This window comes from Argopecten irradians, chromosome 3, assembly GCF_041381155.1.
Source record: "Argopecten irradians isolate NY chromosome 3, Ai_NY, whole genome shotgun sequence".
NCBI lineage: Eukaryota > Metazoa > Mollusca > Bivalvia > Pectinida > Pectinidae > Argopecten > Argopecten irradians.
In genome coordinates this window covers 1903139-1926728 of record NC_091136.1, presented here as the reverse complement: position 1 = coordinate 1926728, position 23590 = coordinate 1903139, and the positions used below count along the sequence as shown (strand labels likewise).

The window sequence follows — 23590 nt, the reverse complement described above, 5'->3', positions numbered from 1 at the left end:
TTTGTATGTTCCCTTATGTAGGATGATTCAGGTCAAACTTGGTAGCAATCCACTCAGTTGTTCAGGACCTAGTAGCGATTTATTGGAGATGTTGACGGACGGACATTGTGCTGTGGTTTTCGAGCCAGGTGACCAAAAAAAAGTGATATTACCAAAAATAACGTATGCTCGTTTGACCTTTGAAAGTGAAGATGGAATAGACTTTTGTATAGTGTAATCAAATATGAACCAAAAAATCTATCGGATACATGCTCTCTCGGGAATGTCTCTCCTTTATCAGAAACAACGCCACTTGAGTTACTATTTATTCCAGACAGTTTCTATGACATTTACATGCTATCTAAGTGCGACGTAGATTTGATAACGCACACAACACGAGCGGAAACGCAAATGTTTTGAATTCCCCAAAGAAATTAGGCCTGTTCAAAATTGCAGGCATTCGGAAATTACATTTATGGATTTCTTCAGGAACTACATCTATGAAACGGGTCTACAAAGGTGTCTATTTAAACCACAATATTCAATTTGTATCTCGCCCAGAAATATTTCTTTCTAGAGAGTCATCAAATTTGAAATTTCCATTTAAGAAGAAACTTTTTCAGATGTAGAGACTAACAAGCACAATGCAACTAGGTCAATGTAAACTTGACCTAGCGATCAAAGGTCAAAACTTGACCTAACGACCAAAGGTCAAATGCCAATCGGATCCCCTCGGACTTATTTCCGCTAATCTACGGAAATATTTCCGAAGATTGACGAAAATTACTCCGAGATGTCGCGATTGGGTCAGCTGCATAGTGCTCGATTTACTGTTTGAAACTTATTCTCGGGGATTATTTTTGGAAATTATTTTTGTAGCCTTTGAAAACGTCACTCATCAGACTGGTTGTGATCAGTAAAATCATAATTTCGCGAGGTAACGAACTCCGCAAATTTAACGAAAATAAACCTCCGCAAATATTTGCAACTATACAGTATTATAAACCTTCACTTTCGCTCGTTTCGGGCCAGGTGAGCTTATGTCATGGCGCGGCGTCCGTCGTCCGTCGTCCGTTCGTCCTTCCGTCCGTCAACATTTAATTTAAATCACTACTTGTCCTAGAGTTCTGCATGGATTTTAACCAAATTTGGCCACAAACATCCTTGGGTGAAGGGGAACAGAACTTGTTTAAATTTTGGCTCTGACCCCCCGAGGGCAGGAGGGGCGGGGCCTAATACGGGAACTAGAGGTAAATTCTACAAATCGCTACTTGTCCTAGAGTTCTGCATGGATTGTAACCAAATTGGCCACAAACATCCTTGGGTGAAGGGGAACAGAACTTGTATAAATTTTGGCTCTGACCCCTCGGGGCAGGAGGGGCGGGGCCCAATACGGGAACTAGAGGTAAATCCTATAAATCACTACTTTTCCTAGAGTTCTACATGGATTGTAACCAAATTTGGCCACAAACGTCCTTGGGGGAAAGGGAACAGAACTTGGATAAATTTTGGCTCTGACCCCCCCGGGGGCAGGAGGGGCGGGGCCCAATAGGGGTAATAGAGGTAAATCCTATAAATTACTACTTGTCCTAGAGTTCTATATGGATTGTAACCAAATTTGGCCACAAACATCCTTGGGGAAAGGGGAACAGAACTTGTTTAAATTTTGGCTCTGACCCCCCGAGGGCAGGAGGGGCGGGGCCCAATAGGGGAAATAGAGGTAAATCCTATAAATCGCTACTTGTCCTAGAGTTCTGCATGGATTGTGACCAAATTTGGCCACAAACATCCTATGGGGAAGGGGAACAGAACTTGTATAAATTTTGGCTCTGACCCCTCAGGGACAGGAGTGGCGGGGCCCAATAGGGGAAATAGAGGTAAATCCTATAAATCGCTACTTGTCCTAGAGTTCTGCATGGATTGTAACAAAATTTGGCCGCAAATATCCTTGGGGAAGGGGAACAGAATTTGTATAAATTTTGGCTCTGACCTCCCTGGGGCAAGAGGGGCGGGGCCCAATAGGGAAATAAGAGGTAAATATTCAAATTCCTTCAGAAAAGAAACAATGAACCTGTATTCAGAACATGCCTTGACATTACAAACCAGGTGAGCGATACAGGCCCTCTGGGCCTCCTGTTATTTACTTCATATATAACCAAAATTCCTTCATATATAACCCAATAAATGCCTTTATTTGTTAGCGGGTATTACGCTGGCCAGTCCGTTGACCTAAATTTCTGTCCTAATTTCATTGCATCAGATGTGCTTCACACCCGACGATCATTAAAGTTCGCTATACCTGTTTATCTGTCGCTTTAATTCGGATAGTTAAATCAACTTAAGTCGTACAAGATTCACGTTTAGTGAAAATATACTGCTGTCAATGAATACAGTGTAATGCATATCAATAGGTTCTGGATTTGTCACGCGGCTTGCGAAATGTTACAACATCCAGGATCAGGAATTTCCTACCAAATTAAATGTCATCGAATTATTCGTTGGTTAATTTTGTGGTTAGCGTTCTTTCAATCAATTACAGGCATCGTTCTACACAGCTTATCACGCGGAACCAAATTGGAGGAGGTTTTGGATTCTGATATATGTTTAGAGGCAATCATGAAGGATACTTTGGAAAATTGTTTCCATAACGATTGTTATTCCGTCTTTGCATATCACAGCATATCCATTATGGCGTCATCATTTTGTGAGCGAAACTAACGTCTTATTCTCTGAAAACCATGACGTTACGCGTGCAACGCACGAAGTAACAATCAATACCTATCCGCAAGGGCAGATAACACTGTAATATGCAAAAGCGAAATAACCAACCATGTGACAATTGTGACTTAATAGAATCTTACATGGGCCTGTCAGGTGGACAGGGATATCTCAACCCGAGTGAAAGATTTTGGCTATTCAACCCGAGGCCTGCCGAGGGTTGATGGTCGAAATTTTTCACGAGGGTTGATATATCTCTGTCCACCTGGCAGGCCCATGTAAGATTCTTTTTCTCACATATTTTAAAGACAAATGATGAAGAAAGTCGCTGTGCGTAAAAATGGTCGCATGTATTGATGACGTCACTGTCTAGCGCGTGTGAGCTGTCTTTTCCCTACCCCGGTAAAATGCAGAGTTATCTTTTCCCTAGCAACCGCGGGATAACCCTGTCAAGTATGGGAGAAATCACAATTACAATGACGATAGAATAACAGATTATATGACTTTCAAGGGATTTTGGTGTTTTGCAGTCCGTTCGTACACTTCATTCTAATCTACATCATGTAGTAACTGTCACTATAGAAATGACTGACAACAAAGATATACAAATTTGATTAACATTTAATTTATAAACGTGTGTACAAACAGACTTTGTGAATGGATGGCACACATACGTACAATAATAGGTGAGAGGGGAAGACGATGCATGTCTTTGTCATTTGTAGAATTGTGTATTGATAGACAAAATAATTCACATCAGGAACAATAATGTAAAATACAATTACATGTATATAGTATAGCCGGTTATTTTTAGCGGGGAAGATATTTTCGCGATTTCGCGTTACATTGCTATGAACGCAAAAATTTGAAATAATGAGAAATGATTGAATGTAATCTGCCTTTAAAATACATACCGCAAAAAATAACTGGTTATACGGTATTTCATCGAGTTCCCTCGTGCTTTATAGAATATTCTCTGAACACACCACCTCCTAACTCCATGCGTAAACTGATGCTTTTTTCAAATGTGGACAAAAATCCTCTTTAAAATGATAATGGGACTACCAGAAAAATCTGATATTACGTCACATTCCGGTGAACGACAATTGGCTGCCTAAATTGCGGATTATCATGATCGATCCTGGTGTTTCGAAAATCAAAACTTTTTGGAATATTTTACCAACTGCTTGACCCTGAGAAAAGACTGTTTTACGATGTTTTGGATATCATCAGATACCTTTGAACAAGATAATATATAAGGTTAACACAAAAACAAACAAATACTCCGTTCATCACTTTCCTCTTTCTATGTATGAGGTGTGTCAGATGAATAATGGTACAAAGGGTGCACTAATTTCCTTGCGAACCTTCATGACGTAAACTCTTGTGGGGTATTTTGATGATCACGCCTTTTCAGACATACATTATTCACACATAAATTTCCACAGGCGATTTCATCGTCCCATTTATTTTGCTAGCACGTTCCCACAAGATCCACGAAAAAAACGTGGAATCCCATTGGCTTGCGTCATGAAATGATGTCAAAAATCTACTGACCGAATGTACTTCTTTTCCGCACCACATAAATGAACTACTTTTCATCGTTCGATTCTTCGTCACTTTCGTCTGATCCTAAGTCCGGGGGTGGGGGAGAGGCATTGCCTTTTCCCTGCCCTAACATAACTTTGATGGTTGGGAAGTCAGTTGGTTCCACAAGATCAAGAGGCCGCTCTCCGTCCTCCGTCAATAAATCCTTCTTAGCTCCGTGCTGGAGAAGCAGTCTGCAAACAGATCATCACCGATTACTCACATATCTATTTAAAATTTAGATCCAATCATGTTTATGAAAGATTTCATTTTTTTGCGTTCTTGATAAATGTATTGAAAAGAGATGGTTCTGTTAAGTTAACAACGTACATTAGTATGTACAATACTATATCACGCCAAGCACTGAAGAGTAAGTGTTCTCATTCAATACATATCTTAAAGCGGATGCATTAACATTTCTTAAACCGAATACAATGTATTTCAATATTAAGAATTTAAGGAAAATTGTTGTTTTTTTTTTTTTTTTTTTTTTTTTTTGTTGTTGTTGTTGTTTTTTTCTTTGTTCAAATACTTATTCAGTGTTCTTTATAAATTTAGAATTTCTCTATAATGCATTTTAGGATGTAAAGAGGAATTCCGATATAAACGTCTACATACATGTGCAAAGGATGTTATGTCTGTAAAGACTTGTACACCCCAGACATTATACTCTACAAGACTTACTAGCACATTGGATAATGACGATTTTGGAATTCATGTCCCGTAATATTACCACAACATAATAACATTATGATAAATTGATGTTTGAATTTTACAGGAGTCACACAGACGTGCTGTCATTTAGGGCGCCATTGGTTTGACAAGTTTGTAAGTATTACAGTCAATACAACAGTCAACTGAACCACGCGGAATGAGGAAACAATTCGAACTAAGAATCCTTCAGTTACAACTTACTTTGCAATGTCGGCATGTCCTTCTGCGCATGCGGCATGTAAGGGAGCCCAGCTGTCTTCGTCTTGTTTGTTAACGTTGGCGCCATGTTCAATGAGCAGCCGAACGGCCATGATATTTCCATCTAATACTGCCTGGTGTAAGGGGGTTAAACCTGTGAAATATAAAAATTAAATAGACAATTGAGAAAACTTTTCTATCAACATCATACACTGGCTCACCAGAAACCATTTTGTGATAACAAAGCAATTGATTATGACCATGGTGTCTTATTTTTACTCGCCTTCATACAGTTTGTTTTCACACTAACTATTCACATTAACAGAACGAGGAAAGATTAAGGAGAAGAGAAATATTGCAATCAAATGGTTAAAACTGAAATGTCATTCTGTCGTCGACTTCTTCAAGGACTTGGAAATTAACACTCAATGACAAAAACTCTAAAGACAGTGAAGGGAGGAAAGTCTGAAATCAACTGACGTTATTTGATTAGCAATCAACGTCATTCACGCGAATCCATTTACACTCATTTATTAAAACCAAGCTTGTTGTAATGAATATCTGGTTCCACCACTGTCGGCGGGACGCAGTCGATGCAGTCACCATGATTACTAAACATTTGTTTTACTGATTAGGTATGTTGTAATTCAAATTAATCTCAACGCATCCCCTTTCTTCTCAGAACATACTTCAAGAGCGGGTAATTGGCATATTCATATATATGTTCATACAGATGGAAGGAAATAACACAGTTAGATAGCACTCGTGTCTGTTGGAACACCCTAGACTGGCCACCAGACCCTACGTAGTTGAGCATAGTTCTTTACTAGATTATCTCCCCCTAATTTGAAACTCAACAATCAAGCCAGATTTAAGTGATTTGTTTATAATATTCTAGAGACTGGTGGTCAGTTTAGGAACTCCCTTGACCTTTCAACCTTTCTTTAACTTGTGAAATAGAAGTATCCTACCCACAATAAAGAATAAGGCAATGACCTTGATATCTCCTTGGAGACCAAATATTTTTGTCACAGATTTGATCAGCATCAAAGATGAAGAGAATGGACGTTGACAAATGATCGAATAGAAACTATTTAGGTTAGACGTAACAAACACACACTACTTCTCTGTGGTTGGATGAACGAATACTAAAGGATTGGATTATTGTTTGATAAACTATTTTTCCTATTCGAGCTTTAAACCAATATAGTATCAGTCGAAATTGTGCGAGTATTCCAAAACATAAATTGATGTTTTTGTAACAAAACCTCTCGGCATGTGTAATTGATAAAACGGCAAACATAACAAACGGTATCAGCGCTTTCATGTTAATGAAGGTACCGCCTTCCATATGAACAACAGCTTTTAACACCCCAAGAAGGAAAAGCATGGAGAAAACAGTTTTTTGAGAAGTTGGAATTTGTATCAACTATGGTCTTTTATCACTTAGTTCCGTCCCTTTTGACGTATGAAAGAAGAAATTGGAACACATCATGTTACTCTCCCCCCTCTAACTATCTATAATTTCCATGTAAGTATTCCATTCTGTACCCATTCTAGCTCATAGGTATGATGCAGATTGTAGAACAGAAAACACCATTGTTCAGGAGGCACGCGCGGTATACATTTCCGCGTGCGTAATGCACATGTAAATAGCACGCGGTACTGACAGCAGTGTGTAAGACAGATGTTATATGCAGCAGTCTCTGCTATCTTGTTTTGGCTTCTTGTAATATGTCATACATACGGTATGTTCCAAGTCTCGCCGTGTTGTGTAATCTGTAAAAATCTAGTCCAGAACAATCCATAAACACATCAAATTTACTGCGCCAATCTTATTTGAGACAACATTTTATCGCTCAAGTCGTCAGTTACCTAGTGACTTCGCCTTGTATTGTTTTTTACATGTACGTATACGGCTGGTGTAATATCAAGAACGTTGTGACGTCATGATAATTAAGGAAAACGACGTAATGGCAGGCATAGAAACAAAACGACTTATAACCCCCTTAATGTTTTGCTTAATACATTGTGCTGATTTTCGTGTTATACTGTTCATGACCCGCTAATTTATCGCTTGCTTTACTGATGTTGGTATTTTATTATCTATATCTCGACGATATATGGTTTAAGTTTAGACTGCGTGTTACCGCTACTGATGCCATTTTGGCTGCGTCCATTCACATACAGATTATGTAATCATGCGCTTTAATAATTCGACAAATACAGGTAAACAACTATGTTCATCTTAAAGACGTTTTCGCTGGGAAAACGATTCGCGATTTTACTACGATAATATAAATAACTGGCAATATTGTATCTGGTATTGCTGTTAAGTCTTATTTTTTGTGTTAAATGATACCTGGTATGGTATTTCTTAAACTAACACTATAGCCATTATTATTTTTAACATGGAGGCAGACTTGTCCAGGGGCTTTTACAATGTCTGTATGACTTTATAGATAAGGCCATAAAATCCGTTTCTAAAATAACCCATGAAATCACGCATGCCTTAATCAATGACCAATGAGATTTGCCCAATCTATACGGGATTATTCAATCATTAGAACATCTATTCAAATTTAGAAATAAACGAGCAAGACCTTTGGCGTGATTATAGTTTGTAATTTTTGAATCTCCATTTTAACTCTAACGTTCTGCTTTTGAATTTTTTTTGTGTGTGTCTATATTTCATTTACATATTTATGATACTGCTCTCAAATATGCACTTTAATATCATACTTTGATATCTAACATTAACATGTATTCATATATAAACAACACCATATTATTATAAACTTCTCTATAATATCACACCATCAACATATCCCGTCATTGTTCTATATATAGCCGATTTTAATTGCTACAATACCGTAGACTAAACAACCGCCATTACTGTTCGAGAACAGCAGAATCCTTTCCATTAAATGATTAGATTGAGTGATCCCGTTAAGAGACTGTTCTTAAACATTGATGATAACCAGTGATGTTATCTGCAAACGACGGCAGTTCTGTTCTATCTACTTGAATGCTCGATGAATTCTCTGTGTGTCACCTGTCTGTCTCGACGTTCAGATTAACTAACACAAAATGAAGCGTTTAAAAAGTGTATCGTAAACAATGCATGTTATCTAAAGTACAATTCTTGGTAAAAATAGTTAAGCATCTACACATCTAACCTTATGTAAACGTTTTGGAATTGTTTCAAAATTTCGATCTTTGAACAAAGTTTGAGGTTACATTTTTTATGTCAATTGATTTAGATCTGTGCATATTTTACCCGTTCTCCATATTATATCTTTAAAACAAATAAATAAAATGAAATGAAATAGGAAAATATCATGCCTTCATCACTCATAGGGAGCTAAGACTAGAATGTCAAACCACCATAACCTAGAGATGGAGGGCTATTGGGCACTTCAGATTTGTGGGAAAAGAAAGAATTCTTTTTTTTCCTTTTTTTTGTAAGTGAAACCGTCACCTCATTGTAAACTATGTATTTGATTCCAGTCATATTTAATTCCAGTAAAGTTAACACCATTGTTGCCTTGAAAATACTACAATATAACATTAAGAAATAACAAAGCAGCTATGTATTGGGCAGGATACGTTGCACCAAGCAAATTGACAACCGCAGATTTTTAAACCATAATGTCCATAGCATCTTTCTAGGCACTAGATATGGGCGTAATTACGGATAACTACCGGCTTTCATAATTATGGCATGTGCAGTTAGCAATGTAAACAAAGCGTTTCTCGCCACAGCTGGCCTGTACTGGCCCAGGCAGTCATGTAGCGACAAGGCAGTTGTTTACACTAGAGTTTAAAATATTGTTTGAATCAAAGGCGAAGGTCATGCCATTCCAGCATCCTGCTGTATTTATGCCATTTTTATGTGCTGCCAAGAAGCTTATTGCTGTGTAGAGATTGTAATTACGAGGCTGTCGAGGGCTGGCGTAAACAGAACACATCTTTGATGGTTATGATTGTGGTCAGTGCATAAAATAAGCACTTGACGTCGTATGTTAAAAGTAGCAATAGGAAAGAAAGGAAATTTCAAACGTAACATAGAATTGTTACGGTTATGTTAAAAGTTACCCCTCATGTGATTTATATCTTCAGTTAGTAATCCAACTTAAAAAGTGTTAAGTACATATTATATAATCAAAGTATTGGGACGCACAATATATCCACAGAAAGAGGATTTAGTAACACGAAAGAAATAACCTGATCACACCGATCAATATTTAGAATATCCATTGCAAATGTTAAAAGGTTTCACCAGACATCTTTTATAAGGTAGATTTTAAGACTTTTGGTCAGTAGAATTGGGTCAGTGACGTACTCTATTTCTCCACCAACCAATTGAGGGAGGACAACACGTGCTCTTTTATCAAGTTGTTGTACAATATGTAATTACAATACATAACAAAGGTTGGCATGCGCAATTTTCAGTTGAACTTCAATGAAACTCAAACAATTCATGTCAACATATATAATAACTGAAATAGTATCGATCTCCTTATCTCTACCTTTCTCCATATTTCCAAACACCCTCCCCCGTCACCTTCCCATTACGTAGAGTCAGTTTCGACATTCTCTCTCTTGTGTAAGAATTCTTCTCTCGTCATCATCTCCGACCAGCTTTCCCCTCCCCTTCTCTGTTTTGATAACTGACCTATCAATTATATCTCGCCCTTCTATATAGCCTAATAACAATTTTGGTGATTACCTTTATGCCACTTCTCGTCGCTTTTCACTTTTGAACTCTTTCTTCTCTCCTTTATTTTAATGTATTGTACGTGTACTAATCTCCTTTCCCTCTCTTTCCCTATATTCCACTCTGCCATTGTCAGTACCTCTATCCCTACCCTGTTTCCAGCTCCTCTCCTGCTATTTTGATTCTATTTAATCCACTGGGACACCCTTACCTGTGTCGGCCTACCCACCCTTATCGATCACTTATCCAGCCTCTTCTTCCCTTCCACCACCCCCTTATCATTTTCCATTATCAATATTTTATCACTTACCCGCATCGTTGATCCCACTTATATCCACCTGTAAGCTTGCTCGCCGTAACATGTTATTCAATCCCTGGATATCATTTTCTTTTATATTGTCCAGAAACACAAGTTCATCCGGGAAATGCACCTTCGGCCGCGACTTTCCCGGATTTTGTTTGGCGTATAAACTTGCCCTTCGACTCATGTTTATGATCCAAGTTTTCCTAGAAGCTGCTGAATCTCAACTTTTACAAGTAAAACCATTCTTCTTTATACGGGTGAATCCCCTTGAAATCCATCACACAGTCCACACACACCCCATACTGTAGTAATGTTACGCCCTGTAGTCTGCTTGACGTAGTAACCCTCCCCGTGGCTATCTTATATCTCGGGATACTCTTGGTGCACACAGATAGTCCATCCACATCTGTATTATGGTGCCGAGAGTATGGCCGGGTTCAAAACGGAGCGACGTATGGTAGCAGACGTGAGCGAGAGCGTGCTGGTATTGAGTTACACCATCATCGTCCCGGCTTTATACCTCAGTACTCGTCCAGGTCCACTCTGCAAAAAAGCCAATTAATACGAGGATAATTAGAGGGTTCTACACCGTGAGAAAGATGCTCAACATTGCCTATTGGTACGATGTGTTACTTTGTCTGGTACGTGACCTTTTTCAGATCTTAAGTGATAAAGTACGTGTAGGGAACTGAACACTCTTGCCGTTATCTAATATCATTGTAGGCTCAAGTTATTTTCGTGGTTTGTGCGGTCACAGAACCGCAACCAAAAGTTTTTTGTACTAACACATCAAATTTGCGTTAAGTTAAAATTAATAATAGAAAAAGTTGAGAAAAAATACTTTGTGCAAATAATGATTTTATTCGTATAGTGTTAATTTTCTGGATACAAGGGCAATTTGTTACAGTCTTAGGTACAATTAGTTTGATTAATAAAGTATTAATGTTGCACATTATATTTATAAAAATATCATAACGTAACGATATATCATGAGATAAGTAAGGCTAAGTTCGCTTATGATAACGTTACCACTGCGTCATTATGCATATTAATTAGGAATTTACAAATCTGATTGACCCGTTGGTAATCACAGTCTAAAACGTCTAGATGTTGATGGGATATGATCAATGGATATGATATACCCCATATTGTGAATCAACGATTGCTTGTTACGCGATGTTTTTTTGTGAGCCAAAAACGTAAGCACAAATCTTAATCGAAACAGGCAACACAGGTACGTAGTCTCTCTATGTTAATACTCAACATCGTTATCAAACTTTTTCCTTATTTAGTTCGTCTATCTTACATTTTGGATCTAGACATTTCAAAGAGTTATTCTTGTCGTTTTATTATCTAAGTAGTAATTTGATGTTGCTGGTCGGATGACTACTTAATTTGCATTGATCTTAATTTCAAATTACAATGATGTCTTGCCATGTAATCGAACGCTCCTCCATCGACATTTTCGATATAATGTGTTATAATCAGTGGGATTGCACTTTATAACAAGCAGTACGTTCAGGTGTCACAAAGGGACAAAGACACCAGGGATCTTATCACACATATACACATTACATAAAGGAGAGTAAGTAAGGCGGAATAAAACCGAACAACATCTTAAAAAGGACCATTTTGGAGGATTGAAAGGCGGGGATCGACTGCCTGTTGTCCGACAAGTTTAGCGGTATCTGTTGTTAAATTATACATGTGTCTATTTCACCAGTAATCGACACCAAAATTGCAGTGTTAATTGCTGAGCAAGATTAAAGTTTTGTTCAAGATAAACGTAGCAGATAGCTTTAAAATGCCACACTGAAATAATTAGTGGGGAATTCAAAGGCGGCGTAACATGATAACAATCTTGATAAAAATTTAACAATTAACATTTCTCATGAAGCAGGAAAGTTTGAAATCTTATTAGTTAACAAAAACACGAACAGGAGAGAATTCGATGTTCAAACAAAAGAAAACATGTTTCATTACAGCGTCACCATAAGAGTTTACAAAAATACTTTGTGTCATTTATCATTTACGAAGAGACTAAGAAGCTTAAAATTGACAATGGAATCTATAAACAAAGCTCCCCGACATTTCAGCATTAAGAGATTAAACGAAGCTGTCGACATATCGGTGTAAACGTAAATGGGACATTTTAAAAATGATGTACTTCCAATGATTGCGAGCAGACTTCATTATGTGTCTAATGATTTGCTTAAGAGAACTGACAAAAAATAATGAAGAATAGGCTGCATGATAAAATCTTACAGATGTTGCTAAAAATAGAAATTATTCAGCAGAATTTAATTTCCAGTTGTATTTCAAATATTTGGCTCTTTATTGCGTTTTGTGATCTTTGGTAGATTAAACTTTCAGTTGGGTAATTAGAAATAGCAAACGTTCGACTCCAGTGCCGTGCTCGCTATGAAAATTTCATAGGCAGGTGAGTTGAAATATTTTGAAGAGATTCATCTGTCGCAATTCTTTTTAACTCCACTTCCTCTAGGAAATCATTTATCAAACAACCGGAAATAAAGACGTCCAAATGGATTGTCGCTCACAAATTTCCATGGACTGATCTCTATCTATGATTTTTCATTTTGGGGACTCGATTTTATAAATGGGTTTAACTAACATTAAAGATATGTTTGGAATTATTGATCACAATTCACGAACGTCAAACACGTTAATATCTCATGACACTAGTATATGAGGAGGAATTAATGTTTTACTTTTTATCTTTTTCATGAAATAATCCGAGGATGCAAGGTAAAAGCACAGGAGCATGACGTATTATATGGGTATTTTTATATATTTATACTATATATCATTCATAGGAAGTCAAGCTCCTGTGATAAAAGCTGTTGCTGTTATCAACGCTGTGAGCGACAATATTGTGTTGCAAGTGAATGCGAGAGTCATATACTGTGAAATAATATTTTTTTAAAGATTTCGTGGTAAAAGTATTTACAAAACCAGTAAAACGTTGCGTTCAAAAATTACTCTAGATTTTTTATCCTCATTTTTCGTCATTTTGCAGTAGAATAATTAATTTCACTTTTTCATTATTAAAGGAAGACGCGAAAAAAACACAACATATGTGCGCTTTCGTGTCACGGGAAATGTCAATACTGTGTACACATTCTAGTGACGGTGATGTTTTAACTGTAGTTTTTAAGACAACTTTACGATTGCAATTCTATCTCGCAACCACTTAAATGTGGTGCAAGGACGCTTCCCGATAACGCAATTAACCCGTTAAAGGTTACACTAGTGTTTATTGATCACATTGGGCCGGGATAATTCCATCTTCAAGTTAGCTAGAATTCCACTAAGCGCGCGCGTGAATTAAGGGCTGAACGACGGCACATTTTGTGGGAGGAGAGGGCAGACTGCGGAGTGATTCCAAACAATTACCGGTACGTTAGTCATTTATCAACACAAAACTTCTGTTGGTTTGATCTTCGTGACGTATCGATCAAACGCGACCTGAAGATCAGGAGGATGACGTCATAGCATGACGGCAGCGAGGATGTCAAATTGATTTCCCAGGTATTCCTTACAACGGCCAAGAAAATATGACGTCACACTGTAGATAAAATTGTAATGTATCACATGGTGTGAGCGATGAGGTCGCTAAAGCAGAAGCTTCTTCTGACGACACGGATGATCAAAAAGAATTTATCACTAAATATCATAGAGTTTTTTGCTTAACTTTTTTTTATCAATTTTTTTTTTATTTTTTATTATTTTTTATTTTTTTTTTTTTTTTTTTTTGTAATTCATGTTTCCATCAATACTAATTATCCGTATATAAATAGTAAATTTTATAAGCTAAATCCGTTAACCCTTTTCTCTATTCCTTTTAATCATAGTTGTGAATAAAAACTGATAGAAAAGCTAAAATTCTTATAGACACCCAGTGTATATTCATGGGGATTAACTTATTGTAGTATTTATAGTGCAATCACACTGAAGCATACTACCGAGAACATTAATCCGCCATCTCACATCACACTCAAAATGGAGTTACTAGTCATCTCACTACTAAAAAAACAAGTGCAATATTTTACTCTCCTTATCATATACTTATGTACAACAATGATGCATGTTAATAGAGGAAACTACGAAACGAAACAACAGATTAAAACAAACACGTTGTGGGACTAAGTAGTTTTTAATATACTGGTCAGGACCACATCTCAATCAGTCGTGACGATATCATTGAGAGCCAGGCTAGGATAAACACCCCTGTGTTATCAGTAGGTAGGTACCACCGTCATTTTTCGGCCTGTGGGACGCCAAAGTATACCAAGAGGTCTATAACTCGGATGGTCTGATCATTCTTTGAGCCTGATGGTGTCCATCAGAGCAATGTATGTAATTACTTTCGGTACCAAACTAACCCACTAGAAACCCACTGATACGTTTTGGCAATAAGTCTTTTCTCGTCTTATAATAATGTAGAAAAGTACATGTATATTACAATAATGAAGACTGTGTCATCTCAAACCACATTTAGGTTAATGAGCTTGAAATTAGGAAGAAGTATTGTTTTAACTACGCTGTTGAAATTACGCCAAAACATTACCCTATATCCTCACTTAAGTGAATTTTCTAGATTCCTCCGAAAAATCAAGTGGTTTAGATTTATCTACAGCATATGTGTAAACATCCCACAACTGTGCTCGGCGGATGAAACAGACGTCATCGCACCAAGCTCGTAAAGCCAAGATAATAATAAAATGCAATTATAAGTTTTCAATAGTCTCAATGTGAACAATTATTCTTATCTATTTTGTAATTGGTGAATCTCCGCGAATTTAGATATCTCCGACTACTACAGAAGCACGCCTCTTGGGAGTTTGCAGTTTCGCTTTGGTTACAGATAGCATATAAAATTACCGGAAAGAGGATAATGAAAATTCCTATGTCAGTTTCCAATAAATGAAACTGCCGAAATAATTCTACGGGTTTACATGTTTCCCGAAAGACCCGCATGCTTTAGCTTGTTTTAGCAAAGAATGCGCCAAAGAGTTTGCATGAATTATAAACTGTTTGTGTGATATTGGTTGTAGTTACGACAATTTGTTTGTTTGTTTGTTAATTTGTTCCAATGAAAGGATATGATCATTCAGTATTCCATTGCATGCGTTAGATGTCACACATTGTTGTTCGTGCAAACATCAGTGTATTTATGATGCAGACTGAAATCAACTACCTTATGTAACCCCGACAAGAATTGTATATTCTATCAACTGTTCGTGAATCCATTAATGTTAAGACATATTATAATTATATACATGTATGCCATTTTACATTTTGAAAATTTTGGAAATTCGCTACAAATTCTAGAACGTTTCGAAATGCTTGCACTATTGAAACTTTCTGACGCTGCAGAAAACTTCTTTCGCAGAGTGGTCTTGAAGGGAATATCGCCAGTATGTTTAATGCTGTACGACCTAGTACGTCTGAGTAATTGAATATAATTGAATTTGGGATAAATTAGAGGTTATGGGCTCTCATGCATGTCAAGATTACATTTGCTAACCCATTTCTCTGCGTGCCGTTAAATATAGACTCCTCGTAAGTTTGTGGATATATATGAGCATTTCATTGAATTCAGAACCCGTAAGCCATCTGGGCTTAAATTCATTTCCCAATGAAGTGATAAGAAGGCCTACATACACATATCTGTAGAATTGTTCTTCCATGTAACTGTGTCTGTTGAATTATGTTTTTAAAATTAGTGGTAAGTTAGCTTTCATTGGTCGATTTGCTTCTTCCGAGATCAAATATCGATTTCAATCGATTTGTCTATCGAAGATGTCCTTTAGTAAGTAAACATCAATACTGTTACAATGGAATGGATACAAACTACTTTTAAAGAAAGGATATGCACGTTTTCATAATATTTCTAAACATTTCCTTCATGTTGTAAATTAAGCAGCGAATTATTCGTAAGGTTCCTTACACCAATAAATCAATGTATGCAACAAATGTTATAAACTGTCCTTCACCTTTGTCTGAGCTGCAAATTACACAAAGTTGTACAAGGTATATCTGAAACTATACGAATGGTGCACATTTCAGATAGAATAATTTACACAGAGCTCCAGAGCTCTTTCTTGACGATTTTGAATTTAATACTGAACAACAAGTCGAAATCGACACCGGGCACCGTCTATTTTTATTTACTTTCTTGTGCAGTCGTTGCATAGATAATTATGCCATCATCATCATCGGTAAGGTAAAACTGAGAAATTTAATCCCTCATCTAGTATTGTAGGGTTGTAACTCAGTATTTCTACCTGTGCTGATGTCATTTTATTATGAATATAACAGTTCGGCAATATAACAAAATGACACATTTGATAAGTTATGTCGGAAAAGGTATGGAATATATTGCTTTGTATCAATTATACACCTGATTGTATTCACGATAATTATCAACATCTATCTGTCTCTGTTTACTACCGAGGACATCGCGGGCAACAGTCAGTAACACACCTAACACATTAACATGACAGTATGATTAAATGATATACGTTAAGAAAGTTATTAAAAAGATATATTGAATAGATATACGTTTTATTGACTGGAGATCGTTATAAACTTTCAATAACTTTCTCATTAATTGTCTTCCTTTTCGTGAGGATGCTAAGAATTTGAATAAAATTTTGTTGCATTGAAATATTATAAACGTGTAATATGTTTCCCATACACATAGGTATGGTTAGCAGAGATAGGTAGGTAGTATATGATTCGCCCACACGTATCACGGTTGTACCGTAAACAGGATGCGGTGTGTTGATATATGAAGAAACCTGATTGAGCCAACTCATTTCGTTACGTCATCACCTGACAGCATACGCATGAGCAATGCCAGTAATTTGCTTCATAGTTACGAGCTAGATAATCAGAACAATCTATTTAGTGTGGTTATAGTCGTGTGGATCGAGTCCCGAAATCGATAGCCTGACATTTCGTCGGCTCTATTCCCTACTGCACCAAGATTCCCGCCACTCAGATGGTATCCACTCCCGGTTATAGTCAGTTTCATACTTATGTGGTTCTCTACATGACATTCATTTTGATATTATCCTCCTGTGATTTTAGTTTCGATGCAGCAAATCTCTTTTATCATTAACAGCGATAAGCTTTCCTCCCATCACATTTGTGATTTAGCTCCAGAGAATAATATCCACAATGTTTACGAGACCACATTCGTACATGATCCGTGAGTGTACGTAGCTTTGTATATGATACTGAGAACGCCACAACAAGAGTGGTCTATGAGACGGGCTTTAAGAAACCTTTATTAATTGCTCTATGTCAGAATGCCTTCTATGAAATCATTTCCACAAGAGCGTTATGGTGACATATGATAAAACTTTGATAAAGTCAGAAAATGTCCCTTGGAAGAAACCTTTCTCTGAACAATCTATTCCATATACATGTACGTGTTCCATAGATATGTTTATCTCTCTCATAAACCAAAAACTGTCTATACATATACATGTGCATGTACTGCTTATAACTAAGCAGTCAAGGCGCAAATAGAAAAAAAATATTAATTAACTGTTCCGTTCTAAGATAAACAAGTACGGTTATGATGCTCTCTAAGAAAAGTACAAACATAGCATTGCATAGATATATATATAAATCCCTTATGCAAATTGACTCTGTGATTAAACTACGAGAATAGGCTCGGTATGACACTCAATACATCATAAGTAGAATTACCATCTGTAATCACCCAGGTAACATCCATCTTCTCTATTTATATAGATGAGAAGTTATCTAGTTTTAATGATTTGTATGATGAATGGAGCGAGAATGAAAGATCCATACAGAACGAACTAAGTTCAATGTGCAGCATAGCGAAATCTGAAGGTTGTAAGCAGCATAGCGAAATCTGAAGGTTGTAAGCAGCATAGCGAAATCTGAAGGTTGTAAGCAGCATAGCGAAATCTGAAGGTTGTAAGCAGCATAGCGAAATCTGAAGGTTGTAAGCAGCATAGCGAAATCTGAAGGTTGTAAGCAGCATAGCGAAATCTGAAGGTTGTAAGCAGCATAGCGAAATCTGAGGTTGTAAGCAGCATAGCGAAATCTGAAGGTTGTAAGCAGCATAGCGAAATCTGAAGTAAGAAATCGAGGTTGTAAGCAGCATAGCGAAATCTGAAGGTTGTAAGCAGCATAGCGAACTGAAGGTTGTAAGCATAGCGAATCTGAGTGTAGCGCATAGCGAAACTGAAGGTTGTAAGCAGCATAGCGAAATCTGAAGGTTTAGCTAGAATGAAGCACATTTGAGTTGAAGCAGCATAGCGAAATCTGAAGGTTGTAAGCAGCAAATTGAAGAAGGTTGTAAGCAGCATACGAATCGAAGGTTGAAGCAGCATAGCGAAATCTGAAGGTTGTAAGCAGCATAGCGAAATCTGAAGGTTGTAAGCAGCATAGCGAAATCTGAAGGTTGTAGCAATAGCGAATCTGAAGGTTGTAAGCAGCATAGCGAAAGGTCTGAAGGTTGTAAGCAGATAGCGAAATCTGAAGGTTGTAAGCAGCATAGCGAAATCTGAAGGTTGTAAGCAGCATAGCGAAATCTGAAGGTTGTAAGCAGCATAGCGAAATCTGAAGGTTGTAAGCAGCATAGCGAAATCTGAAGGTTGTAAGCAGCATAGCGAAATCTGAAGGTTGTAAGCAGCATAGCGAAATCTGAAGGTTGTAAGCAGCATAGCGAAATCTGAAGGTTGTAAGCAGCATAGCGAAATCTGAAGGTTGTAAGCAGCATAGCGAAATCTGAAGGTTGTAAGCAGCAGCGAAATCTGAAGGTTGTAACATATCATACGATAGATCAATATTGTAATAACGCATCAGATCAGAGACTATTGTAAACAAATAAAATGTAAATAAGATGCCAAAGTGGACTAAGTAGATAAACTCCATGCATTAATATCCAGCTCTCCCCGTTATGCATTGATTTGTCGGTTATCTTTATTCAGTACCTGTGTTATGTGTATATAGGCAATGCAACAAGAAGATAAATGTATATAGTGTAGTGATAGGCGTAAACCAAATTTACACGAAAGACTCCTGGATGGGTGAAGTACCTGCTACTCCAAAGGATGAAGAGCGCTATGAACAGTATCTGTATTAGTACGTTACGTATGTATGATGTTACTACTTTCCTATGTTTAGTGGGACTATAGTTATGTTATTGTTTGTGGGCGTAACGTCATACCTCTATACAAACTAATGAGGTACCAATCAAAAGGATATTTTCACTGCCAATGCTGTATTCCGATTGGTCAAAAGCGAGTGAAAATATTAAAATTGATATTTTCACTGAAGTTAAATATATCGCTTTTATTTTCATCGAAAAACCTTATACAACGTATTTCACTCCAAAAAATGTAAGAAAAAGCATTATCAGACCAAATAAGGGTTTTTTCAAACAAAAACGATTGCTTGACCTTTTGGTAGACGATATGCTGACAGTGATAGTATATATGGGCCTCAATACTCCCATTATATTCCTTCAGCTCTGTAATTACATTACGTAGAGCGATCTATCTCCCGTATGATTACATTCTTAGCCCAGAATTAGATCTTTCACTAGAAAATACAATACACGCGTATCGATCGAAATTCAGGTTACATACGTTAGGCACAAGAGAAGCTTTCATTTATAGAAAGTTACACCTAATCTCGTACTATATTTTGAAACGATGTTGTCTATATAGTTTTCTCGTAACGGTTACCGCTTTTAAGTATGATTGCACTTATATATATAACTGATACTCGGGCATAATTTGATCACTTAAATTGGTGATCAGGTCAATCTCAAGTGAATATTTCAAAACATTCAGCAAATTATATTACAGTTCAATGCGTTTTACAGGTGCCTCGTTATTCTAGGTCACGAGAAATGATGTTAAGGAACTAAAGGTAATAATGATTGTGGGCGACTTAAACATAATTTTAAAAGGGATAGATGAAAAATACCGACGACATCGGATGGAAGGTGCAAACATCGCTCGGAAAATAACCGAGAATATTTTCAATAGAATAAATAATTTTCAAAAATTTTCGAATGAAAGTACATTATTGTACTCTGAATCATGTGACCGATTGAATCCATGACAGTAGATGACGTCATATCAAAGGACTTAACGATCCATCAGCAGTTTGTACCACCTGTTATCTCTAATGAATTTACAAAAATATATAGATATATTTTCTGAATCGATATACAGTGTATTTTGTAATCACTGACCAGTTCTTGGCGGACAAAAACAAACGTTTCCGCCATGTTTAAAAAATCGCAATAATCGAACCATAAAGTCCGCCATGAAAGGTCATGTTATCAATGTAAACTAATGTTAAAGCTCCAAATACCCACAATTTACAACCTCTAATATTGACTTATACTTGGTTTGATACTCGCCATTAAGGTTGACGTCTGACATTTCAGCCAATGTTGACAATTCGTGTGAGTTTATTACCCAATATACGGATGACTTGATTGATGGACAAATCAACAAATACACGTCTATACCTAAAGTGTGTACTTAGCATGCTATCTCAAATCTGAAATGAATACCAAACAGAAAAAAACCAGCTATTAAATAAGAACAGCTACATTGAATTGTAGTCGATGTAGACTACTTTAGAAAATCTCAGTACCGTTTCCATGATCTAGAATTGCAGATGATGGAGGTCACTGAACAGTGCACATGCATTACACAAGCTAGTTGCAATCATCCACGATTTCGTAAAAAGTGATGATTTTTTTTCATTTTAGGTTTTCTTTCAAACACACTTAGTCTGATAAGGAATAATATCGGAAACCGTAACAAAAGTATTAAAACATTTTCTTTTATAAAAAAAAAGTGGGGGAAAGACAGAAAAATAAAATTTAAGATCCAAGGTCCTAAAAAGAACAGTATGTTTATGTTTGTTCAATTAATCGATATCTGTTACATGGCAGCTCGTTATCAATTTTTGATACACACTTTTGATGAGTTTTATATTCAATTGTATTTGGGGGCATAAGAGGTTTTTTACTTTAAACTCTCGTGTCTCAATTTTAATGGAAAAGAGAACAGTGCTTGTGTAAGCAAACTATATCTAATCATTCTGTAGACATTTAAAATGTTTACGCAGAAATCTAACACTCTAGATTATGTCGAAAAGACCAACGAACGACTATAACATTTTATCCAGATTATGCCAAGTATTATCTGTGAATTATATAGATATTTCCGCTAAATGATAATGTGCATTTTTCTCCAAACATGAGTAGCGGGTTACCAACACGACAGATTACTGCGATGAAATATGGCTGCTAGGTATACGTGTTGGCGCTCATTAGAACACTGATGGGTGATAACCACTCGCTAATTCAGAATCAGTCATGTATGATCTGGAAAAGTGGCATTTTGTAATTAATTCATGGTGTTTGTGTGAAATTAGTGTTTTCGTTATATAAATTACATACACACGCATGTATCAGACTTTCAGACTGTAAAATATGACTGAATACCACCAAATCTAATATAAGATACTGTTGAAAGCTCTATCTTGGGTTAGTATCTACAATATTTAAATGTTCATTTACAAATACACGAACTCTTATCGGGGAGCATCGTCTGCATCGATTTGACAAAGCGTCTTATTTTGTAGAAGGATGTGAAAGCGTTTCACTCAAAAGATAACCGGAGACCATGCATCAAAACCACTAGATCCTTCAGAGAGCCTTCAAGTCTATCACTCGTTTTAATCAAACATATTTCCCTCATGCTGTTTATTTGTATAACAGCACAGCTTACTCGAAAATAGAGAATCAGAAATCAACTGGGTCTCAGCTCAAAGTTCTCCGTAGTAGTTCATTAACTTTTCCGCTTCAGATAGACAGGAATCTCGAGAACTCGTACAAGTGACGTCATTGACAGACAAAGTAAACAATATCGTGAAAGTCACATGAGGTAACCAAGGCAACGTAGAACATACACTTCCTGACCATCGTGACGTCACTTAAAAGCACTCCGTGACCATACTATGAAATTTTGATCTTATCTTGTTTACAGTCAGGTATCAACTTCACAAAATATCAAAAAGAAATTAATTGCTCTGAATGGGAATAAACTATATATCACAATTTACTGATAATGATTATCTTATCACCCCCTTCTTGAGACTATGTCTTCCGGAAACTAGAGGTTTAACAGCGTGTTCACGTCATCAGTTTATCCGTAAATATAGGGCAAACTATTCTATAATTCTAAACAGTTAAACTAGGTCGGGGATGAATAGATATGGGGTAAACGAAGACAAGTGATTAGTTTTGTTGTTGTTGGGCTTCGCTTTGTAATTAGTCGGAACATAGACCATCTTAGCATCAGAGATATTTCCATGCATCATATATATAACTACTAGGGACATAATGACAACACTACACCCTAAAGACAAAACAATAAGTAAAAATGCATGAAAAGTCATTAAAAAGCATAAGGGAGTGTTAGCATAATCTTCACTTACTTCATCGACGACACACGTGATATAAACCTAGGTCACATCGAACACTCCAATGTGGGTCAAGTTATTGACTCAAATTTAGGTCAAGTCGTTAACTCTAATGTAGGACAAGTAACAAACTTTAATGTAGGTCAAATCACAAACTCCCATGTAGGTCAAATCACAAATTCTAATGTAGGTCAAGTCACAAAATCCAATGTAGGTCAAATCATCACTAATTCTAGTGGGAATCAACATCTAAACACGATACCATGACACGCATACACGATCCTTACACTGCAGTGGTTTTAATTGTTGATAGGACGTAAAACAAAGCCAAACCAAACACAAAGGAATAAAACAAACGAAATCGACTGATATAGGTAAGTATAGGTTTAGTGTTTTAATTAAGATAATGCAGGGATAAAAATAGAATTGTCGGAGGCGAAACCTGCCTGGATAAAACTCTGACATTCATCGTACATTGGATTATAGTATGGACTCGGACAACGAAGATTGATTACAGGATCCGGAAACCACAGAATCCTTGACACCTCATCTCGGAGACCCAGACAGTCCAAACTCAATCATAGAAAGCATTATTGATTAAGGTTGGTAATGACACCGGGAACGCGTCTGTCGACTGGGAGCGACTGTCATGTGCCTTGTGACATGCACGAGAACGTCATTAGTGTGTACATATATCAGACTTATGAATTTTTAAGACAAGGATGGATGCTGTGTTTATAAGTTCATATCTGAAGCTCGTTCTTTGGGCATCTGCTCGAAGCTTTGGAATTGTCACGCAATCCCACTGATTGCCTTGATAATTCAATTTCGTTGTATTTCTAAGTTGG

At 36.9% G+C, this 23590-nt stretch overlaps 1 protein-coding gene across 3 annotated transcripts in view; it reads right to left on the bottom strand.

Annotated features, from left to right (window-relative positions):
- Positions 1-3302: 3302 nt before the first annotated feature.
- Positions 3303-23590, bottom strand: part of LOC138317258 (protein phosphatase 1 regulatory subunit 27-like) — a 30155-nt gene continuing 9867 nt past the window's right edge. For all 3 annotated transcript variants that reach the window (XM_069258808.1, XM_069258809.1, XM_069258810.1), the window contains 3 exons: positions 10227-10763; positions 5200-5350; positions 3303-4478 (listed from right to left, as the gene is read on the bottom strand). In XM_069258808.1, the coding sequence (XP_069114909.1) occupies positions 4289-4478; positions 5200-5350; positions 10227-10404 (519 nt within the window). In that variant the 5' untranslated portion in view covers positions 10405-10763 and the 3' untranslated portion in view covers positions 3303-4288. The remainder of the gene's footprint in view (positions 4479-5199; positions 5351-10226; positions 10764-23590) is intronic.